A 23,961-nucleotide genomic window follows, 5' to 3' on the forward strand; every position below is an offset into this window, starting at 1 on the left:
AGCGCCTGAAAACGATTTGGCCTGCCTGTAGAATCATAAAAATTATTTCAAACATGAACCAAGCCCACCCCTACCTTAAGAGCATTTAGAATGAACGTTAGAATTCAGACAACACGGAATTTCTTTCTGCCTAAAATAAAATTTATTATTGAAGCCGGTTTAGTCATGGAGATGGATGAGGCGAAAGTCTAAAACTCAAAATGGCGTTCCGGCGATAAATCGAGGAGATTAGGTTTAAGAAATATATGCAAAAAAATAAGCTAGTAAACTTACCATCATGAAGATGTAACGATGATAATGGATCGATCCTCAGCTGACACTGGCATGTACCTTGTAACTACAGAAAGAATAAAAGAGGTCAACAAGGTCTTTTTATCGTTGTCTGATAGAAGGTCTGGATGGGGGTGTGGGGGGGGGGGAGGGGTTAGGTGCTTGAATGTTAGTTAGCTCAGCAATCAGTTCAAATGTTAACCAATTTCTCAGACATCAGTAAATTTTGCAGACCTCGGATCTCTAATCGTTAAAAAATTTTTCAGCAGACAGTTAAGTTAAAAGTTTGCCGAACTCTCAGACATCACTGAGACACCATCCAGACCCTCCTGCTAACAAAGTAATAAACATGCAGGGGGGATGACAAGACAAGCTATATCTTGCAGATCTTGGATTAGCTCTAAGGTTGTAATTTGACTGAATAAATAGGCCCTTTATGCTTATAAGAGTCTGTTTATATGGAGAAAAGTTGGCCCTGGTAAGAGGCCTTTAACCCCACCCGCCGGGGTGGCTCGGTATGGAGGGTGACCCACCTGCCAGGGACAATTTAATTTCTCGGGTTGACTGTTACGGGTTTTACCAACGGCCGTATTTGATAGCTTGGCCTTCCACTTGTTTGCGCCAGCGGGAATCCTTATAAAGCTACAGATACCTAAGAGCTATAAACAAAAACACTTCTTTTAACACTTACCATTAAAGGTCGTCGACAGCCATGAACTGCGCAAGGTCAGTGGTTGTTGTTGTTGCAGACTTCTTTGCAGACTTAACTTGCCTTGATTATCCAAATGAAAAAAAAAATAGGGCATAACTTAACAAGATGACTATAGAAACAACAGAAACTATGAAAAAGCCACAATAAACAAACAAACAATACAATACAATACATTCACTAATGCTTACCTTTTCGTGAAAAGCCTTTAGTTTGGTACCAGAGAAGATCTCCAGTCTTTTTGTCCCTTTGCGTAAAAAGCCTAAAATGCAAAAACAAATTAAAATTTTAAACTTGACAATTTAATCGAAGCGCGACGACTCTCTCGGGCAAGATTTCCGCACCGGACCCTACATTAATTATGCATACAATTTTCTGACTGATTCGTTCTTTTCATGTTTGCTGTTTATGTATAGTGATAGTATGAAATAGTTGCATACATTATTAATGTAGGGTCCTGTGCGGAAATCTTTCCCTCTCTCGCCCCACCCATTATAGTTTTAGAAAATAATTACATCAACTGATCCAGTCAGTCATAATAAACAGTGGAAAAAATGTCCACTGTGTATCTCGACCAGTAAGTTTAATCTGAACACAGAGTAAGTCTTTCAAAATATATAATCAATATCGCTTTTGGAAAATAAAATAATTGCCAGTTGAGTCCACGACAACAATTTGATTTTGTCACACAAGCGCTTAAGATAATTAGCGAGCGGATACAAGTTTTACAGCAACTATGCCCTCGCGAAAAACGTACAACTGGGACACATGATAAAAAAATCTTAAAAAGAATAAATTCCAGCCGTTTTGAAAGTCGTTTCTATAATGATACCAACCTGAATGCATTTTCACTAAAACGTAACAGCCAAATTAGGACGGCACAAGTTCCACTGAACCTCCAAAACTGAGCACGTGTATCTTGTATTTGTACATAACCAACAGTTTTGGTTGAACTATCGTTGCTTCGGTCCAGTCATCGGTTCCTGGATTTAAAGTATATATTCCTCCTTGTCTCAGCATCATAGTCTTATGTTTTACATGCTTATTGTAGCAAAGGTTTCCTTTTTTGCAGCCACACAAACGGAGCAAGACATGAGCAACGAAGGTGATAACGAACTGAACTTGTGATGAATAATTAGCCGATTTTGAGCACGCTCTTAGAACATAATTTGCAATGTAAATTTGCAACATTGATCAGTTTCCCGCCATATGCAGTCGCATTTTAAAGGTTTTCTTAGTAATTAATCTTTAGCTAATACGCTTCATTAGACTTTTGAAAACGGTGGAATTTTTCCTTTATCAGGCGAAAAACGATCTGTACAAGCTAGCCTGCGAGCAGGCTCCCAATCTGATCGGCGAGCGAAGCGACTTCTTTTCGCCCATCCTCGACCGGAGCCTGTGCTAGTACAAGCTTAAGCTGACGACAATATATAGTCCGTACGAAGAGTGCTCAAAGGGATCGGGTGGGGTGCTCTTTTTTAAGAAAGGGGTCGGGGCAGGGGGGGGGGGGGGAATTACATGGACTTCAGTTTTGGAGTCACCAAAAACACCAGCAGCACGAAGACTGCAATACAAAGACAATCTTTATAAACGCGAAAACAAAGAAAGAGCTCCTGAACTGAAAAGAAAACCCAACCAGGCGCATTAAAATTTCCTTAAGTGCTTCTTAAGCACGACTTGTCCCAACCATTTTTTTTATCAATCGTCCCTAGAAAATGACCTTTATTCAGTAGTAGCAATAAAATACTATTTTCTTAGCCAAAATTTTCACAAACGCTGTGTTGGTAAGTAAACAAAAATAAACACAAGTGGGATATCAGCGCTGCCCTAATCCATGCAGGCCCTCAGTTGTTGGGGCCGTAGCACCGGACGCGCAAGAAAAATATAATGGGGGCTGGGGAGAGAAGGGCGCAGACCACCCTCGCTCCCACTCTCTCGCTTGATATCGCTCGCTCCCCTGTTTTCGTTCGCCACCACCAATCGAGAGCCTGGAAACAGGCTACATCAGTACCAGACCAGTATCGTTGTAATCCTTTTACTAATTTCAATCCCACAAGAAAAAGAAACTCAGGATGAAAGTACTGGGCCCGGTAACAGCTCTCGCGAGATCTCACATGAATGGCTCGCTACCCTTGGAGATAACAATAGAACAAACGAAAGGAACAATGCCCCTAGCCAATAGCAACTGCTACACTTGAGAACCAGAAAAAACAAAAGCTTACGAGAGCTGCTACACTACTCGCGTCGGTTGTTCAAAGGGTCAATAACGGATAAATCACTGTCCAGTGGATAGCGTAGTTTGTTTTGTTAATAATAATAATAATAATAATAATAATAATAATAATAATAATAATAATAATAATAATAATAATAATAATAATAATAATAATAATAATCATTTGACAATAAAAATAAGCGACAGTAAGACACAACGTTTCGATGTCATCCTGACATCATTTTCAAGTGACAAATAAAATAACGGTTCAAATGTTATATATGCGGTTAGAGGTATTTTCATTAACATTTTTTTTAAACAAATAGTTTCGCGCGGAAGAATCCGATTGCGTGTTCAGGCTAGGTTTATTCTTTCTAATAAACAACATTTCGTAAATCAAGCAGTCCAGTTTCCGCTGCATTTCTTTAGGACGGAAAAATTACTGGTAAGGTCGCCGATGTTATTAAGGCCGTGATCGTTCTTTAAATGCTTCCCGATTGCGGAGAACCTATGTTCATCAATACGTTGGGGTGCCGGTGAGCGACATAATCTGCACGCACAGATCAATTTGTACACAACGCATGTTGATTTATTAAAGTGTTTTGTTCACGACTGAGATCTTCACCGATGCGACTCTGAATACTGGTTGAAAGGGAGTCGCCAGTCAGATGTGTGACTCGGGCGAGCAAGTATACCACTCGGGAATTATCTTGTTAGACAGCGGCACGAGAGGATGTCAAGAGGTGAAAGAAGGAAGTGCAGGAACAGCCAGGCGAACCAGACGAAGACCCAGAGATGAAGATGAAAGCACGGACCATGGTTTATGAGCGACTTCTTGTACCGTCGAAGTGGAGGAGCGCAGGCCGGTGCTTCGGTACATGTTTCAGTTGTGACCCTAGTACCAACCAAAAATATTGTAGAAGCAGCCAGAAGTATGATGGGTGACAGTTTAAGTGTTAAAAGGCTCTGCGCAGCGAAACGTAGATCGAGGAGCAACGTAAGGGGTCAGGTGACCTGCCAGTTACAGAACTCAGTTTTCGAACGAGCAGAAATGAATAGGGGCCCCAGAGTTTTCAGGGGTGGCAGGAAGTCAATATTCACCCGAGGGAAACATGTAAGTAGCGAAGCATCGGCTGCTGCTCACAAAAGTCGAAAAGTAAGTCGTCATAGTACGGTTTCATCTTATAAGGAGTTGTGATAAGTGATCGCTGAAGTATGTTTCGAACCTCAGTACCCTAAGCCTATTACTCAACCATTTCTCATTTCACAGGAAGATCCTTCGTGCAGGTATAAAAAGAAGATGACAAGGGCCGACGAGTAATGATGAGAACGATCACACTTCAAACAGACGTGAACAACACTTAGTATAGAGTGGCCAGCGAAAGAATGAAGTGAGGGATCACGGACGGCGACCTACCAGTCCGAACGTGGACTTAAATTTTAGAAAGAAAAACTACGGAGGGGAAATATTTTTAAAAAAATTCACACTCTAACGTTGAAGTTTTTTATGTTAATAAAAATCGCTAGCGTTAGTGCGAATACGTAAAAAATAAAAATAAAATATAAAAATACCTAATAATAAATAGCAAATTAACAGCAGAGAGTGAATTTTAAAAGTTAAAAATTTAAAAACTAAAAAATCATATTATTTAACTGGATAATAAAATGTATAAAAATAAAAATTAAATGTCATAGGCTTCTTTAAAAAGATAATTTTATTCTTTTAAAAATTCTTTATGCCGATTTTGGATGTTAGTGGCAGGTTGTTCCACAGCTTGGCGAGAGTGTGAACGCCCGGTCTCCGTAGGTCTTGAGTTTAGCCATGGGCTCAGTACAGTTTGGCCACGGAACGTAGTGACGAGAGAATTCTAAAACTTAGCATACTAGAAAATAGGATGTGTTTTGTGTTGAGTGTTTGTAGACTATTAACAGTAGTTTAAAAATAATACGGAATTGTACAGGTAGCAATGTAGCTTAAAATTATTGGGGTATAGAATCATATTTTTGTTACGGACAATGGAGCAGCTGTATTCTGAACACGCTGTAATTTACAAATTAACTTTTTCGGAATACCATACAGAATTGAGTTGCAATAGTCGAGCTTGGAACCAATAAAAGCATGAATGAGAATTTCCGCAGAGTCCTGAGTGAGATATGATAGATATGAGTTAACACATATCTACTGGATAGCGATTTATCCTTTGAACAACCGCGACCTGAAAGTATTAGGGTAAAAAAGGATAAGTCGGTTCCAGGATCAGAAGGGCTCAGTTTCAGTAACATGAAGTGACTATGATTGCAGCTACTTCTCCCTGGATGCCATCCAGTTATGCCCCGTTTGGACAAGACACTTTACTCTCATGGTGCCTCTCTCTCTACCAGCCAATTAATGCTGGGCGTAGCCCTGCGATGGACTAGCATCCCATCCAGAGAGGAGAAGAAAATACTCCTAGTTGCTTAATGCTATGGAAACCGGGATAAGCTCCGGCCTGATGAGCCACTAGGCTCGATCGCAGACTTTCACCTTCACTCCCCCCTCAACCCCAGCGTTTCGGTATTAGCTCCAGCCCACCACAGAAAAAAAAACTCACTGGCCAAAAGGCAAGTGCATACAAATTTCCTTATACACCAAGAACCATAATCAGGGATTTAATCTTAGCAGATTGCTGACAAGTCTCCAGGTTATAAAGCTTTTATTTTATTTGTCAATTGCGATGCAACGTTTTAGAGTTTACAACTCTTTGACAGAAATCATCGTACCATAAATAATGCAAGTCTAAATATAAGCCAACCACATGTATGCATTATGTACCTATTTTTACGAGTTGTGCTATATTTGACGAGCATTATACACATGTATCTATATTGCACACTTGTCGTTTTCCCTTTACATTTTATTTCGATTCCCTTTTTATACATTTTATTCCAAGTTTGTCTTTTTTACATTTTATTGCGAATAAGGTTTGACGAGAAGTTTGGAGAACTGTTCAATATCCTGCTGGCCTCGCACCTCATGGGGTAAAAGTGGCAATGATATAACGTGAAAGTCTTCGTACAAATCTTGAATCTACGACAAAAAAGAAAAAAATATAAAATTTCACGAAGGACGATCCCCATTTGAGATACGTCCAAGATACATGCTGACAAATTCCTTTCTGATGACGTAGTTTTAGAGCCATGTATTGTCTCGGATTGGTTGTCACTTTCGCGCAAAAATTCAAAATCGGGAAACAATCAATCAGAAACACTTAACATATCTCGCAAGAGCTCCGTCATCAATGTGGAATTTTTAAGGTCAAATCTTAAGAGAGCTATGTCTGCGAACTGAACCAACATTTTGTAGAATAAAAGTTTCAATTTTTTCTTGGCCGTTTCTGAAAATAAGGCAGTTCGAATTCCCACAAATCTGTCTTGCAAAACAGAAATGTCAGGAGCCATAAGTTATTCACTCCTGTAAATGTCTAGTAACGATTTAGGCAAAAATTACACTTTGGAAGACGTTCAAATAAAGATTTCAACATCAAACAACAATTAAACTAAATTAAGCTACTCAACTAAATTTTATACAAGGATGCTCTGCCCCAAGGTCCAATTCCAAACCCTTACCCCTATATATAACCATTTTTGACAGAATAGGTAAACTTCTCATCTATTAACCTTCCATAAAATATGGTACCCCATCACTAACCTACATTAGAAATACTGCATCCCTTTTAGAAAACTATTTATTTAGCCCCTTAGATTAATGGGCCATTAGGTGCGTCTGCTCTAGATATTTTGAATGGCTCTTTAATTAACTAAATGAGAGTTTTCCCTACTCGTCCCGTGAAATCCCCTAACTCTTTTCGGCAGAGCCTACCCGCATAGTACACTACAGTCAACTTCCGCGTTGGGGAAACCTCGCTATTACGGATACTCCGTTATTCAGGACAGGAGTTGAAGTCCTGACGAACAAAAATTACTGAAAATAACTCCCGCTACTACGGACTTCCTGTGTTGCGGACATCAAATTGTGGTCCCGAAGGTGCCCGTTATAGAGGAAGATGACTGTATAGAGAGTACACCCTCCCCTACATCCCTCAGGGGATACAGTGTTTGGCGACATTGACGATTCTTACCTGTTCAAGATACTTGTTTTGTACTTTGTGTCTGGATTTACACAGGCCACACGCTGCAAGAGAGGAAAAACGTGTCAGTCTAATTTACCTTTTGTGTTCAGAATCAGTATTCATCGGATAGGTTGTTTGTGACGTTGTCACGCGTAACAATATTCGGACATGGTGATGGAAATCACTAAGTGGGACTCAATACTCGATTTATACAAACTCAGTCTTATTAAGCTGTTTTACAATATTGTAATCGAAAAGATTCCTTAAACGATTTCAGATTTAGTAACGTGGAGACACGGACCCTACAACCTAAGAGGACACAAAAAAGCGGTTGTCCCACGATTTTCAACGTCCTTTTTAAAGAACTCAATCCAGCACAGAGGTGCAGTCTTATGGAATTTTGTGTCAAGCTACTTTAATAACGCTTCCAACCACAAGCAGTTTTGCAAAAAAGCGAGAATTGAACCATATTTAAAAAAACTTAATTTTGGCAGTTTGTAGATCCAGACAACTCCAAAACACATGTGTGATTTTCAATTTTAAATCTTATTCTTATTTAAATATAATATCGTTTATTTTAGTTTATTACAATGTAATATTAATTTCTCTTAGGTAGGTAGTTAGTCACACGTACACACGACCCCTCAAGCATGTATTTGCTTTAAACAGATCGTGGTTAAATAAAGGTTTATTATTACTTGTTACGCAAAAATAACTCCAAGTTGCACGAGCAATTTGTACACTATATCTCCTCTTGGTCTTATTGTCAAGGCTGATTCTCAATGGGCATATAAACACAAGTATAAGCAAAAAAACAAGCAAAGATAAGCGCATTAGAAGAACGAACACCCTCATTCTTGTTATGCTGTCTTCACTAGGAATCACCGAGACATAAACATAAGCGTAAGCACAAGAAGAACGAACAATTTTGTGTTCTTGTGCTTATACTTTTACGCCTCGGCGATTTCTACTGAGGACAACATAAGAGGAACGTGTTCGTTTTTTATGTGCTTCTACTTATGCTTGCGACCAGTGAAATCGATTATTCATCGATTACTCGTTGATTACTAACAATAATCAATAATTTATCAGTTTTAATATTACCCGTCGATTACTTATTGATGTAATTGGTAATAGATTTATTACAACTGGCAAAAATCGTACAGACAGAAATTTTATGAAGCCATGAAAGCCTTAGAAACAGAAAGAAAGATGTAAATAAATTACAGAAGGCTTTCGACACACACGTCTCTGAAATGAAAGAAAAATTACATGCCCCGAGCAGGATTCGAACCCGCGTCTCCCTGTTACTACACACACATACACACAAATGTCTCGAAAGAAAAATGCCCTGTGGATTGACCGTGTTCTATCCAATACACACCTATAAGTTGCCACGTATCCAGCGTGGTGACCCGATGGTGTAGTGGATATCACGCCTGACTAGTAACAGGGAGACGCGGGTTCGAATCCTGCTCGGGGCATGTAATTTTTCTTTCATTTCAGAGACGTGTGTCGAAAGCCTTCTGTAATTTATTTACATCTTTCTTTCTGCAAAAATCATAAGCTTCAACTTATAAGCATGTTTCCACTTTAAGCTTGATTTATTCATCTTTTTTAAGACTTCATTCCTAGTATAATTTGTAGTTCTTTTCCCCTTGATTTGTAAAATTTATTTGATTTATTTCCTTTTTCAGTTAGTTATGAGTGCATGTTCGTGTTGTGTTTTGAGTTTTTGTGTTTTCCGACCCTAATAATGTAATTTATTCTATGTAATTTGGCTTCCTAGACGTGTTAGCTCCTTAGTTATTTTAAGAAGCCAGCACCCTTTTAGCTTCAATTTCTATTGTATGTAAATTTCCATTTTTAAGTATAAGACTTAATAAAGTTGTTTTTTTTAAGCTTAACAAGTAGACGTGTTTCAATCCTTTCCTAGGGTTCTGTATTTTTTCTTTGGAAAATGGGTATGCAATGGAGAAATTTGATAACCAGGTTAATTAAAAATCAAGGACTGTTTTAGAAACTGAAACAGCTTTCCATACGCATCAGTTTCCGTGTGTAGTTTTGCATGTAAGCGATAAGCTTATTATATGCTCTTCGCTTCAAAGAAGTGGGCAATTATTTGGCAGTTTTACGTGAAAGAAGAAAAAGAAAAATATCCATATTTTTAAAGTTGACGATGAACAACACCAGCAAAGAAAACAACGGATCGAAAAACCTAAACCACGATGGTCCTGAAGCTATTGTGATCATAAACTGTGTTCTTAACGTTCCGTTGATGCTAACAGCCATTTTGGGCAACGCTTTGGTATTGGCCGCCATAATGCGAACTCCTTCCATTCGCTCGACTTCGATGACCATGCTCTGCAGTCTGGCCGTTTCGGATCTTCTTGTTGGACTTATTGTACAACCTTTTTACATCGCTCACCAACTGACGGAAGAATCACATCTTCTAATTCTAGAAGGAACCATTGGTCATTCTGTTTGTGGAGTTTCGTTCTTGACAATAACAGCCATCACTGTGGATAGATTTCTCGCTCTTAACTTTCACATGAGGTACGCCTCGTTTGTGACAAAATCTCGCGTCAGACTGACCTTGATAATGCTATGGCTATTCTGCTTCGCTTTACTAAGTTTATACTTTTGGAATATACACGTATTTCGCTTTCTTATAGGCGTTATAATTGCCATTTGTTTTTTAATTTCCACGTTTTGTTACATCAGAATTTATCAAATTCTTCGACGACATCAGTCAGAGATATGCGCCCAACAACAGGCAGTGCAAAGGTTAAACACGGAAGAAAACACAAACATCGTCAGTTTGAAAAACAGTGCAGTAAACACCTTTGTCTTCTACGTCGCTTTAATTATATGTTACTTTCCAATGTATATTTTTCTGACTCTCGATGGGCTTTCCTACATGAACTGGCAAAAGGAATGGAACTTTTCTGCCACTTTGGTGTTCAGCAACTCATCCATCAATCCAGTTTTGTATTGCTGGCGCCTTCGCGAACTTCGAACGGCAGTTGTAAAGACAGCAAGGCAAATGTTAGGTAAAAAAACTGAGGCTAGCCTGCTAACAGGTTAACTTTGGCGAACGGGCCCACGTTTGGGAAAACCAACACAAGTGACAAAGCCGCGGGAACGCGTCGGCGAGGGACTTCTCCTCGCCGGCACGCTTCGCTCGCCGGCACGCTTCGTTCGCCGGCACGCTTCGTTCGCCGGCCCGCTTCGTTCACCTGCCCTCTTCGCTCGCCGACATGCTTCGCTCGCCGGCCCGCTTCGCTCACCGATTCGTTCATGCGTCTTTGCCACTCGCGCGTAGATTCCCAAACATGAGCCTGCTTAAAAACTTAACTAAGGCGAGATAAAAATTCTCTTCCTCATCAATGAGAGGAAATACAAGTACCACGAAACAGTAATTTCCATTTCGATCGGTAATAAGGGAAGCTATGATAAGCTCAGTTGCTAAGAATAGAACCGTTTCTTTTTTCGGCTCTGGGCATAGGCCAAGCAGCGAAATTCTATGGACACTGATAGAAGGAGTACAGTAGAACCCCGATAACTCGAAAAGCCCCGCTAACTCGAACTAATTTCCATTTCCCTTGGATTTGAACTCACTTTTCAGTCATTTTTACTCGGTTAACTCGTACTCGGATAACTCGAAAACCCCGCTAACTTGAACTAAATTTCGTTTCTCTTGATCAAAATTTCTAGCAACGAATAGATGACGTATTTTACAGCCTTTTTCCACTCTTATCATAAGAATTTATGATCGTGTTAGAGTTTCTGACGAGATAAGTTTAGTTTTGCACTGTACTGTATACTGAAATGCTGAAAAATCTAGAACTATCAATTATTAACTTGGCAACTTGAATATTCAATCGACCCCGAAAACTCGAAACCCCGCAAACTCGTACTGTTTTTCATTTCCCGTCAGAGTTCGAGTTACCGGAGTTCTACTGTACTTTAAAATTAGTAAAATGGCCAATTTTGATCGACATATCTTGCAAAATAGCGAAAATATGGTTCAACAAACTCCGGAAAATTAACAGATGTTTGAATGCTGGGGGTGGGACACAAACTTGCCTCCAAGTATGCAAGCGTCTGAAAGATTTCCCGAATTTATGAAGGTATAACTTTGCGAGTTTACAAGATACGACTCCCAAACTTGGCCATTTTACCAATTTCGAGGTGCTCTAGCGCTCTAATAGTGTAAAATAATAAAAATCTAAATCTGAAATCTCTTTCCAGGCAGTATCAACAGATTTTGGCAACATGGCCAATAATAAAAGGTAGAAAGAAAAACTTAGATTAATACAGTACTTAGTACCATACATTTTTATATTTTAATTTATTTTGATCTTAATGTAAACTAGCCGTATGGCTAAGTATATTTCCACGTTAATAAAGTGTCCTATGTCCTATGGTTCTACAGTAAATAAATCAGAAATATACGACACTCGCAGAGCCACGGTTCAACGTATTTTGTTTCCGTGTCTTGAAGAATTACGTTCCTGCACCTTTAAGGGTAGCGCTTCCGGATTATACCACAGTTAACTTAGGATGTATTCTTTAATTTCACACAAAATTGCGAATTCTCTCTCCATTTTTTTATCACTTGCTAGGAAATATTGTGGTCTTTCTTTGCAAAAAAATCGAAATGAAAAGCTTTTTCGGTTTCCGAGATAGAGGTAGCCTCCCACGCAGTCGTTCTTAGGGACGATCGTGTTTCAACGACTGCGTGGGAGGCTAAGTTAGAGGAGAATAAACGATTTTAAATTTGTTATTTATAAGCAATGCCGTACACTTTTAAATAAGTTGCCTAGAACTGGAGGCTAACATAATAGAAATGCTATTTATATCGGTCGACGGGTTTAAATTATTTTCCGTACTAAAAAGAAAACTGAGTAGATTAGAATTGAAAAAGCAATGACTCAAATGCCAAGAAAATTCGAAAGAAACGACCCTCCGAAAGTAGCGATAAAATTTCACGGTTGTTAGCAAATCCCGAAAGTAACGTAACGAAAGTAACGAACTTCCGATAGTAGCAACGCCTCGAACAAAGTAACGACCACAAACGAACTTGACTTGTTACGAGAAACAATGCAGACTAGTAATTGATACAACAAGCCGTATCAAAATGATATGATATTTGTTTAAAATAAAACTTATTCAAAAGGCATATATTACTCTGTTTTGATGTAATGCAACTTATTTTCAACAAGATTATCCTTTGAAGCTCTCAATATCAATTCGAAAAAAATTCATGTTTTGAAATGTAAGTATGCGAGAACAAGAATTGTTCTCCCAAACTTTCAAGAGGTTTTCTATAACTCGACAGAAACACAGAGAAAATGTTAGTATCTCTTCTAGAAAATATTGTGGAGAAAAGAAAGGAAAATCACTCATTTACTGTGATTATCAAAAGGTCAATTTTCCTTGCTCGCGTGATTAGCATGTCAACAACTTGTCTAGTTCTGTGTTTCTATAAAGTTTCAGCTTTTAGCCTTACTTGGTATTTTCTAAATTGGCTGGATTCAGAACTGAATTCTCCAAACCGATAAGGCAAGAAATGTAAAGCAATGGGTAAGAAGAATTTATATCATAATCTTAGCACTTTAAGGATTAATTGTGGACAACTCACCATTTTTCTTGTCGGGAAACACCAGTTGATTGACAATTATGTTATGCGTGTCGATTTCAGCCTTAGTAAGTTCTTGTACTAATCTTTCTGTTTCGAAAAGCGACAAAAATTCTGCTATACACACACATACAAACGTTGTATGCTCCTGAAAATAAAATAAAACAACATGATTTGTTCGTGGGTTGGTTGGTGCGTTTGTTAGTTCGTTTAACTCCACCTCTAAACATGTTGCGGAAATTGTTGTCTGAGTGAGACACAAAATAAATGTTTTGTGTCTATCGCAAACGGGGAAACAGGGACACAAATGTTTCCCCGTTTGTCCCCGACAACTTCGGACACAAATTGTAACCGAGACAAAAAAAATGTTTCTGATTTCAGTCAGAAACAGTTTGTGTCCGCACATGTTTGATGTGTGTCTCACATCATGACAAAATGTATCCGCAACAATGTTTAGAGGTGGAGTTAAACGAACTAACAAACGCACCAACGAACCCACGAACACACGAATGACCGACCGTCCGTCAATCCAACCGAACGAACAAATGATAAAAAAAAGGACCCAATAAATGAACGAAGGAATGAACCATTTATTTGAGCGAGGGCGATACAAACGAGTCTGCCTGCAGAGTTAATTAAGTTAATATTAATATGAAATTTAACAATTTGTGGGAGGCGAAGTCGCCAAATGGTTAGTGGGTTCGACTCCGAATCGAGCAGTCCGGGTTCGAGCCCTAGCCAGGGTAATTGCGTTGTGTTCTTGGGCAAGACTTTTACTTTACTCTTATAGTGCCTCATTGGGTCCACCCAGGTGTCGATAAAGTGAGGGGTATCGGCGAATTTACTGCTCGGAGGTAACCCTGCGATGGATTAGCATCCCATCCAAGGGGGAGTAGAAATAATCTTAGTCACTTCATACTACTGAAACTGGGATAAGCTCCGGCCTGATGGGCCACTTGGCTCGCAACGTACTACAGACTTTGCCTAACAATTTTTAAATGAAAAAGTGTTGTACGTACCGGGTTCTTAAACTGCTCGCTGACTTGCCGTATAATTGGTAACGTATCTTCTAACTTTTGGGTCATGTGGTCTGCGTTCATGTCTTGCATACCCAGCATTGCGCCAAACTGAACAAAATTGAGAATAAAAACAGAAATTACGCTGTAATACCTAGCTCAGATTTAATAAATAACACAAAACTCTTGATAAATACAGTGGAACCTGCCACAAGCCGACGTCCTTTGAGACCAGAAAAACTGAATTGTCCACTAACAAAAGGTGTCCGCTCATGGCTGGGATCTGAAAGAGTGTCCACTTTAATAGGAGAGGTGTCTTCTTGTAGAAGGTTAAAAATGCACTGTTTGTATGTAGCTGGGACCTGAAGCTGGGATCCCTTAAGAGAGGCGTCTGTCTCCTTATGGGAAGTTTCAAATGTAGTGTTTGTATTTGACTGCATGGCACCATACCTACGTCACCGCCCTTGGGGGGTGTTCGTTAACAGAAGTACGTGTGCAGTGTTTGAGATTTTCCTTCGTAATAACGCCTAAAATCTTTGTGGCAATTTCTACTCGAATAAGAACTTAACACTCGGGTTACTGGAAAGCTACACTCTTCTTTTTAGCTTACTAGAACTCAAACAATTTTTTAAATGTATTACAGTTGAATCCCGATAACTCGAACGTAACCCTCAGTATCTCGAACCTCCTGCTAACTCGAACCTTTTCCGATTCCCCTCCAGGTCATTTTTTTTTATTAATTTTGACCTCGATAATTTAAACCCCCGATTACTTGTCTGATGAACCTTTTTCGATTTCCCTTGAAGGTTCGACTTATCGGAATTCTACTGTATTGCATCTTATGGTACCTGTGAAATGAACGGTCCTATACTGTTCTTCAGAGTCAAAATTTTGCCGAGAGATTTCTCAATGATTGATGGAAAGGCCAGTAGTCTCAGCGTGTGGCCAGTTGGTGCTGTATCAAATACTACCACGCTAAAATCCATTGTGTTAACCAACCTACAGTGGAAAGGAAAAGCAAAAACTATCTGTCAAATATGTAAAGAGCTCCTTGAGCCTTTTACTGAAAGAGTCAAAGCTCGGTGGTTTGTGGTTAACGTTTATTAGTCCGACTGCGGGAGGAAACCTAATATCAGTTGAACGCTACAAAGTAAGCAGTACATTCATGTGGTACTGTTTATTATGCTGTACAAGGTGGTTGTAACTTCTAAGTCTGTGGATAAAACCCTAGTGTGTGGCCATTCAAATGAAAGCTATGGAGCAGTATTTTCATGTGGCACTGTTTAGTATGCTGAACAAGGTAGTTCTAACTTTTTAGTCTGTGGTTTAAAAATTAGCCTTGATCTCTCAAATGAAAGCAGAAACACATGAGGGGTTGAAGTGTAACGCGCTTTCAGCGTTTGCACATTTATTTTGCAAAAATCCATATTTGGAAAATAGAAGAGTTTGTATACATGAAAACGAATGCTGTATACACGTAACGACAAACGCGACAGCATGTTCGCTTTTGCAGTGATTTACTTGAATTCCGAACTTAATGCTGTAAATTTCTTACAAAAACTAGAAAAGTTCATTAAGTGTTTCTAAAGTACTGAACGACGATGAAACAGAAGAATTTAGCCAATGTTACTGTAATTAGCCTAGCTTGTTCAAAAACAAGGTGACGCTAATGAAACGTACGAAAAGAATCATAAGGAGTTAGATGAGTTTCTGATGAAAGCTATTGAGCAGTACCTTCATGTGGTATGGTTTATTATGCTGTAAAAGGTGGTTCTAGCTTTTAAATCTGTGAATAAAACCCTGTTGTGTGACTATTCAAATAATGGCTCTTAAGCGGCAGTACTTTCTTGTGGTACTGTTTACTATGCTGCACAAGGTTGTTCTAACTTCAAGTCCATGTGTGACCATTCAAATGAAAGCTATTGAGCAGTTCTTTCATTTCGTACTGTTAATTGTGCTGTATACGGTGGTTCTAACATTAAGTCTTGACAAACCTCATGACCTCAGCAAAACTCATGGCTTCATCAATTCCAGGAAAAGCTCCTAAAAGTTCTTTTACCATATTTTTACCCATGGACATCATATCTACAATGAAAATAATATTAATAACAAAAAGCATCGGATAGTGCAGTTGAAGCCCTTCATATAACGAAGTCCCCGGCATAACGAACAGAATTTATCAGCCAGGTTAAAGTTACCAAAGGTACTTACAGTATCTTGTACTGTAGAGCCCACGATATAACACAACCCGGTTTAAAAGAGCTCTGTCATAGATTTTAAGTCTAAACTGTTCTAAAATTAGTGGTAGGCAACTCAACCCATGAAAAACATTGTCCTACCTAAATTTGTGGATAGAAATTATACTTCGGCTACACGCTTGTTAATTTTGCAGATTTTCCCCGATTTCTTCTGGTTCTCTCCACCTTGGTAATCTCGCTTCCCGCCCTCTCTTCACCCGCCCTCCATAGAGTTCCCGCCCCCTGCCCCCCCCCCCCCCCACCCCCCACTTAAGTTCCATGCGTTTGAAAATGCAAATGTGGGAATGTGGGAGACAACGCATGTGTTGATGTTCCGGTTAGATAACAGATTTAACGCGTAATTTTCTGAGACTAAAAAAAAAACCCGTTACGAACAGACTAATCTTCAAAGAACGCTTGCACAACGTTTTCTTTGCTTTAATTCAGCTCTTATCTAAAACAGCAGCGAGGGAAGCCGAAAAAATGCTTCACAAGTTAAAAAATCGTAAGCAGGCAATGTGGTGCCCCCACAATCTTCGCCGTGAGTACACCAATTTAAGGAAAGTTAAAATTGTAAGACTGTCTGACTGTCTCAATCGGAGTGCACTTTCCGGTTCCAATTTTCGCTGGTTTTGTTTCTTTCAAAAAATAATCATTGTTCCACATTCTTTTCTTAAAACCATCTATTATGAATGCTTCCTATTTCGTTTCTTCATTCAACTAAGTGGGGACTTCAAAAACACAGACGCAACCTCTCGCAGACTCAGTAAATCGAGCAAAGATGAATCACACCACAGAAAACACCACATTGCATGACATTGTTCAGTTGCGGTTTCGCATTTCTTCCTCTAAGCCCAGCAAAGATTTCGTCCGAACTTCAAGCTGTATTTATCGTCAGAATGGCCGTTAACGCTTTGCTGAACGTTAACGCTTCGCTTTGGCCATTTTGCTGAACGTCCTGGTGATGGTGGCAGTGAAAACCAAACGACAACTTCGCACCAAATCTAACACAGCACTCGCTTGTTTAGCCACAACTGACCTTGTGGTCGGATTAGTTGTTCAACCCTTGCATATCGCAAGCGAAAGTTATCTTTTCAAAGGTGAAGATAACAAGTTTTGCTCTCTAACCAACGTTTCAAAATTGTTGCCGGAAAATGCGTGATGGCGTCATTTAGCCATTTAATTTTGACAACAACAGAGCGTTATCTCGCGATAAAACACCCCTTCGCATACGAGAACAAGGTTACTACAGTTCGTATCATGATAGCCCCTGGTCTGGCGTGGGCTACAGCGGCCATCCTTCCCATGGAAGAACTTTTGATGGCAAGCAGACAGCTCATTACAATATTAGCAAGTTCTGCTATCCTTTTTCTCGTTTTCCCTGTAATGATTTATTTTAATGTTGCAGTATACAATGAAATCCGCCGCAGCGAGAAACAAATTGCGGCAAACCAAGGAGAAAATAATTAACAATAAGAAAGCTTTTTACACCACAATTGTTGTATTTCTTGCATTTTTCTTGTGCTATTTCCCAGTGCGTTATTTCCTTTAAGAACAGAATTTCTGAAAATGCAGGGCAATTGCCGGTACTTAATTCGTTATTTAATCCGTTGATTTATGCTGTTAGAATGCGACTTTTTCGCGTAGCTTTCATTCAGTTGTTTTCAAGAAAAACTATTACACAAGCTGAGGAACTTGAGAGGAAAATCTTTGGACCAAGACAGATTGGAGTCATAGCTAATGACGGGGAACAAGGACAACAAAGAGCTAGCCGAAAAGAAGTCGCGCAACAAGAAAATGAGACATTGAACAATGGACACGAAACTACAGTGCAAGTACAGCCGTACGAGGAAAATGAAGCAATAGATCTGGGAAAACATTTGTGAACATTTTAAAAAAGTAGGTCTTACTTCAAGAAACCTTTGTGTCAGTTTTAAAGAATGATCGTTTTCGTAAAAAAAATGCGAAAACTATTCGATTTTTTAGCAACATTTAGCGACTATTTATTTTAGCCATTTTATTTTTTGAGTCGACTAAATTCAATTTTGTTTTGCTTTGGGGTGGGGGGTGGGGGGTTCTTAAATTTAACAAGTATTAAATTTGACCGAGACAAATTTAAGCCAGCACTATATTAGGGAAATGGTCAAAACTATTGTACTCGGACAGAACCCACCACTCTGCAAAAAGACAGGTGGTCTTTTCATGTACCCCTCCTCCCCCTTCTGGTGTCTTGTTTGTATAGCCCCCACTCTATCAGGAGTAGAAACTAAGAAAATGATTCAAACATCCCTGTGCCATTTCTCCAGCAATGCAAGCTTCAAGCACAGCTAATATGAAAGTCTAAACTCAAATTTTGAAGCCAATAAATTTTGTCCATGTGGCTAAACAGACAGGTGGTATCAAGTGCATAACCCCCCTATCCCTACACAAGGTGGGTCCTCGTCGAGTACACTTGTTATGACCGCTTCCCTCAAGCAGTTTTCGTCCAAATCCCTAAGATCGCTAAATTTAGTAGCCGCTAACAATAGTGGCATATCGTTTTTCTTCTATTATGGGTCGCTATACATTTCATTTCTTCATATTCAGGGCTCGGAAAAAGGCACCTCCGGTTGTCTGAGAAACTTTTTTTCTTGCTTGCCAGATGAACAAGGGCATAGACAAGCCGTATGCTGACTAAATTATGATTTTAAGACAAAAAATAAAATAAACTTTGACAACAACGTACCTGCTCCGGGCAGGCAAAAAGATCCAAAGTTTGCAAGCAGTAATTCGTTTTTTTCTTTCTTTCGAGCTCTGCATATTATACTGCATAGTTTACATATAAAATGCACTTCTATTCAAAGATAAGAGTAATTTACCTGGTTCATCGAAAATATCTTCTGGAAGATGTGAAAATCCAATGTTGGGATCTATTTCCTATAAAAATAGAACATAAATAATTGAAGTCTTGTAAAAATAATGAATACTGTAAAATTTTAGCTATAGGCCCTTCCACTTTTAAGCCCCTCTGGTTATAAGCCCATCTACATGTACCTTCAGTTGGAACAAAAACATACATCCGGTTACAAGCCCCGTGAACATAAGCTTCTTTCTCTGATGGATGACAGTACTGAACAGGGCTAAATGAAGTCTCCCTCGCAGCCGTTTTTAGTGACATCACTTGACGCTCCTCTTGTTGTGATACTACACAGTCACTAAATTATTATCCTAACTGTTTATTTTTCTGACATTTTTTAATTTTTCTCGCAGTCACAACCCTCCAAGTTATGGCCATTTTAGTCGCCATGGTGACTAAATTTTGGAGCTGGGGACTACATTGAAACCAAAGTCGCCAGCCTGGTGACTAAAATAGAGAAGAAGGATTGAAAGCGTGAGCTTTATTTGGTGACTAAAAGTTTTCACTGGCGACCAAACTTTAGCAGTCGGTGGCCAAGTGGCCTTCAGGATTAAAAATAAACTTGGAGGGTTGAGTCAGGAGAAATAAGAGGACTCAATGGAAACTGTTTCACTGGTGTTGCGAGGTCAAACTAGGCCAAAATTGTTGTCACATGATCGTTGGTCACGTCAATACAAAACATTTGCAAAGCATAAACTAGCTTTCACTTACCATTGCAGAAAGATTGTCACAACCCTCCACTTTTGTTGGAATATTGCTAAACTTTTGATTAAATGCATCTGATATGTTGTGAGCGGGATCTGTTGAAATTATCAGCACACTTTCTCTGGTTTTTGCAAGTTGGAGGGCAATACTGCAACTAAACATAAAAAAATTATAAATTGTATTGCCAGGTTCATATGCACATACTCCATTCTCAAATGTTAAAGATTTACACATGTTATCAACAGCTAACAAGAAGCTTGAAAGCTTAAAACAGGGCAGTTAATGTTTAACCATTTTTTTGGCTTTAAAGACACAGCCCAGCAAAGAAAAACCTTTCAGAAAAGTAGTCACTTGAGTAACACAAAAGTCTGAGGATGGCGTGAGTCACGGCTGGCTGTGGTAATCAGTGGCGGATCCAGACCTTTAGTAATAAGAGGGTCCGGCTCTCAAAAAAATTTTCTTGGCTTTTTGGGCCTCTATTTGTTTTAAAAATAAGGGGGGGGGGCCTCCCTGGATCCACCACTGGTAATGAACGGGAATTTCCTGCATTACATCATGTATTGAATTAATCCGGCACATGCCTGGACAAATTCCTGCTTACACTAAAAAGTAATTCATTTTACACAAAAAAGAGAAAAGTATTTGGAAAATAAAAGCTTAAAACCATTCTTACAGTTTGACTGCTATTTTGTTTGAAAAAGAGGGTTATCAGCTACATGATTTAGAAAGAAGTTCCACAGTCTTGTCTTGTGTCATCTAAATTTAGCAACTTTCACTTTCAAGGTTATACAAAGTTTACTTAGTTGGTTACTTTTGCTGCTTATATAAATTGACATATTTGCCGTGTTAAGAACTTTTTCTTTCATGGCAAAAGATAGAAAAGATTTTCAATAACAGACGGATGATGCAAAAATGTTGAACAGTTAGTTAATAAGCTGCCATCATCACTTGCAATCTCACTAAAAGAAACCGAAAGATTAAATGAAAAAGCAAATTTCTCTTTCAAGAATAACAATGTACTATAAAAACCAAGAAGAAAATCAGAGCCGGTGAATGTGCAAAACAAGCCTCTGTTTTGCAACATTAGTGTATATGAATATTCAGTACTTGCTCTGAGTCACTGATGCTTGAATAACACAAAAATGTTTATATATTTCACACTAAACAGAGAGTCGAGTATTTGTAAAATTTTAAATAGGTGACTTAATAGCATTACATCTCCGCGCCGGTTTAAATGTGTACCTCAAATTTTGAGGTTATTAAGCATTCATATATTCAAGCTATTGTTTTAACTCATTGCTTATTCATTCCAATCTATTTGCAACGCAACGTCTTTGATGAAGGTGAGATGTATTTCTTTTGTTACCAGACAGAATAAAATCTCCTGGGAATCTGCTTCACTGATTTTATTTTCTATGCCTCTTTTAATGCGTGGAATGATTGATTAACTTAAAAACCGCAAAATTTTTTAAAGCCAGTGCCGGGAGTGGACATACGGGCGTAAAGCAAGCTCCGGTATAATTTCTGTTAACCGCATGTAAATATCTTCGATGCAACCAAAGCGAAAAATCGTTTTAAAAGGAATACCACTTAGAAATAAAACAGAACTCTTTAATCACTATAAACTTGCCTTGGTTTCTGAGATATTTTTTTTTCAAGGAAATAATTGAAAAGCGATGTTATTGTGCCGACCGGGTTTGTATACGCCATGACACGTGTAAGCTAATAAACAAAGCCAGGAAAGTGTTGAAACGCGACTTCGAAGTCGATAACCGGTCCTTCAGTAGCCAAGTACTGTAGTTTATTTAAGCGCACTCGGTCGAATCAAAACCTTAACAAATGCATTTCTTTTCAATTAGAAAATAATTGTTTAATGCAAATCAAAAGCTTGGCGTGACACACGATAAAGCTAAGCAAAGGTTATATTTGGTAAACTTGGCGAAAATTAGAAAAGCTCGGCTAAAAGCTTACTCGCCCGTAGCACGGTTTCACATTCAACATCGTTTAAATCGTCACCAAAGGCTAGGTAAATAAAGCTTATAGAGTTTCCCGTGTTCACAATATTATAAATCAAGGTTTCATTCGATTTGTTGTACGGAAAAATCAAAAATATCAAATCCCTTGTTTTTATTCTGTGGTGAACAGACGACAACGCTTTGACACATAAAACATGGCGGGTTACAATTAAAACAAAGCACTCACTTACGGTAGCTTATTGCTTTGTTAGACAAAATTAAAGTGAATCCTCGATTAATATATCACTTTATGTGCACTTAGAAAGCTGGAATAAAATTTCAGCAACAAAAGGAAGAGTTTAAATTTATACAAATAAAACACGCGCCGGAATTTGAGACCGCCGCTCCGCGCTCGGAGGAAAGAAAACTAATTTCGCCTCCAACGATCAAAACAACTCGTTCAAGATCTCTTTTTAAAGCTCTCAACACGCTCTTTACTAATATATAAAGATAAAAGCTAAAAATACAGTGCGAAAGACTTAAATCTACAAAATGTCTGCAGTGGTTATCAGACGTTCAATCACATTTCAAGAACAAAAGGATACGTTCACAACTCCGTTCGCTCAAGGTAGGTTAATTGCTCTATTGTTCCGTCTTTTGAAGTCACTTGGGCGGCTTCTTCCAAAATATCTCACCTTTTTAGAGACGAATAAAACCGAAGTTGTGCGACACGTTTTCGGTGGCTGCCGAAACTTATACCCAAAGGAATAAATGGAGCCTTCAGGGTACAATTTCCAGTGGTATTGCCCATTTCAGAAAGACACATTTAAACGGCGCGGAGATGTAATGAGTTCCTGGTTAGTAAACATCAAAAGTTGCATGATTTAAAGCTGATTTCCAGTCCGTACTGCGCAGACTCGGGGTTTGTTTTCGTTTTTATTTTGAATTCGTTGAAACTTTACACTTCGGTGACAGCATAAATGAAGTTTTTTAGTCCGTCATTACAGTTTGTTCGTTCAAGAATTCCCGATGGGCTGAAACGTCGGTTTGAAATAGCGTGAAGGTTCTTCAACTCGTTATTTTTTGTTCTGCAAGGATATCTGGCGTCAATGATGAAGGAAAAGGTAAGTTTGTCACGGAATTTTTAGTTTCGCTTGTAAACATTCCTTCGTGTGAGGCTCACATAAACATTGCAGCTGAGATTGCGCAGTACAGACTGGAATTCATCTTTAAAGTCTGGCCAAGGAGTCCGCCAAGTGGTTCTGGAATGATTTACTGCCAAGACAACCAGTACTCCAAAAAATAAATACCAGGCAAATTATTAACCAGCCAGCCTCTGGCCACCCGGTTAATAATTAACATAAACAACTAAACATAAATAAAATGATTTGTATTGGCAGGTTCATATGCATGTAAGCTTACTCCATTTTCAAATGTTAAAGATTTATAAATGATGTCGCAGATACATGTACATTGTGGTGAGATGGCTAAGATTTATTTGACAAAGTAATGTGATTCTTATTAAAAAAAATCTGAGTTCAAAAGATGTTTGAAAAAATCTTCTGTCAAAATAAAAAAACTGGCAGTTTTTGAAATCCCTGATCTAAGAAAGGCATGGACTATAGCATTTATTGTTCATAACTCGATAAAACTATTTTCAACAACATAACGACTAAATCGAAAGGACAGTTAGTAAAATTTTATTTACCAACAGTGAGGTTAACCCCTAACGAACCCCTGGAATTCTGAATTTCGGTAGAGAATTCTGTACTTACATGTACTAATCCCGGGGATATGCCTGGGTAATAAACTCTAAAGAATTCTGTCTTCTCAACCATTCTTGATTTGAACTTTCTAGAAAAATTCCTTTGATTTGCTGATTGATTCGGACTCCCCTGGAAAATTCCTCAAATTTACACCACGTAGGTGTACCTGAAGAATTCACATGATTTGGCGATCGACCAGCCGGCTCTGATAACCTTCCTTCTACATGTACAATGTAAAAAACAGTTGACCTGATCACTTACCTGCATGTTGTCTTACCAACACCACCTTTTCCCCCGACAAAAACCCAGCGCAATGTTTTCTGATCAATGAGATTTTGAACTGTAGGTTCGAGGGGTTCATACACCTCTTCGTCTTTGTTAGCGGCCGCCATCTTGTATGTTCGCGTTTTTGGAAGGACTGGGAACTAGTTAAAAAGAT

At 38.8% G+C, this 23,961-nt stretch overlaps 1 protein-coding gene and 1 long non-coding RNA gene across 2 annotated transcripts; both read right to left on the bottom strand.

The window, feature by feature from the left end:
• Positions 1–273: 273 nt before the first annotated feature.
• LOC144639444 (uncharacterized) lies at positions 274–1,278 on the bottom strand. The gene is made up of 3 exons (XR_013568159.1): positions 1,171–1,278; positions 962–1,042; positions 274–337 (listed from the first exon to the last, which is right to left on the bottom strand). It is a non-coding gene; the product is annotated as an uncharacterized LOC144639444 (long non-coding RNA).
• A 4,592-nt stretch (positions 1,279–5,870) lies between these two features.
• LOC144637514 (ATPase ASNA1 homolog) lies at positions 5,871–23,927 on the bottom strand. Its single transcript, XM_078496589.1, has 9 exons — positions 23,784–23,927; positions 19,808–19,955; positions 19,059–19,116; positions 15,958–16,048; positions 14,812–14,962; positions 13,967–14,074; positions 12,951–13,095; positions 7,313–7,365; positions 5,871–6,261 (listed from the first exon to the last, which is right to left on the bottom strand). The coding sequence occupies exons 1-9, from the start codon at positions 23,912–23,914 to the stop codon at positions 6,142–6,144; spliced, it is 1,005 nt and encodes a 334-aa protein (XP_078352715.1). The 5' UTR covers positions 23,915–23,927; the 3' UTR covers positions 5,871–6,141.
• Positions 23,928–23,961: the final 34 nt, after the last annotated feature.

The sequence above is a fragment of the Oculina patagonica genome, chromosome 14, assembly GCF_052425735.1.
Source record: "Oculina patagonica isolate OP01 chromosome 14, crgOcupat, whole genome shotgun sequence".
Taxonomy (NCBI): domain Eukaryota; kingdom Metazoa; phylum Cnidaria; class Anthozoa; order Scleractinia; family Oculinidae; genus Oculina; species Oculina patagonica.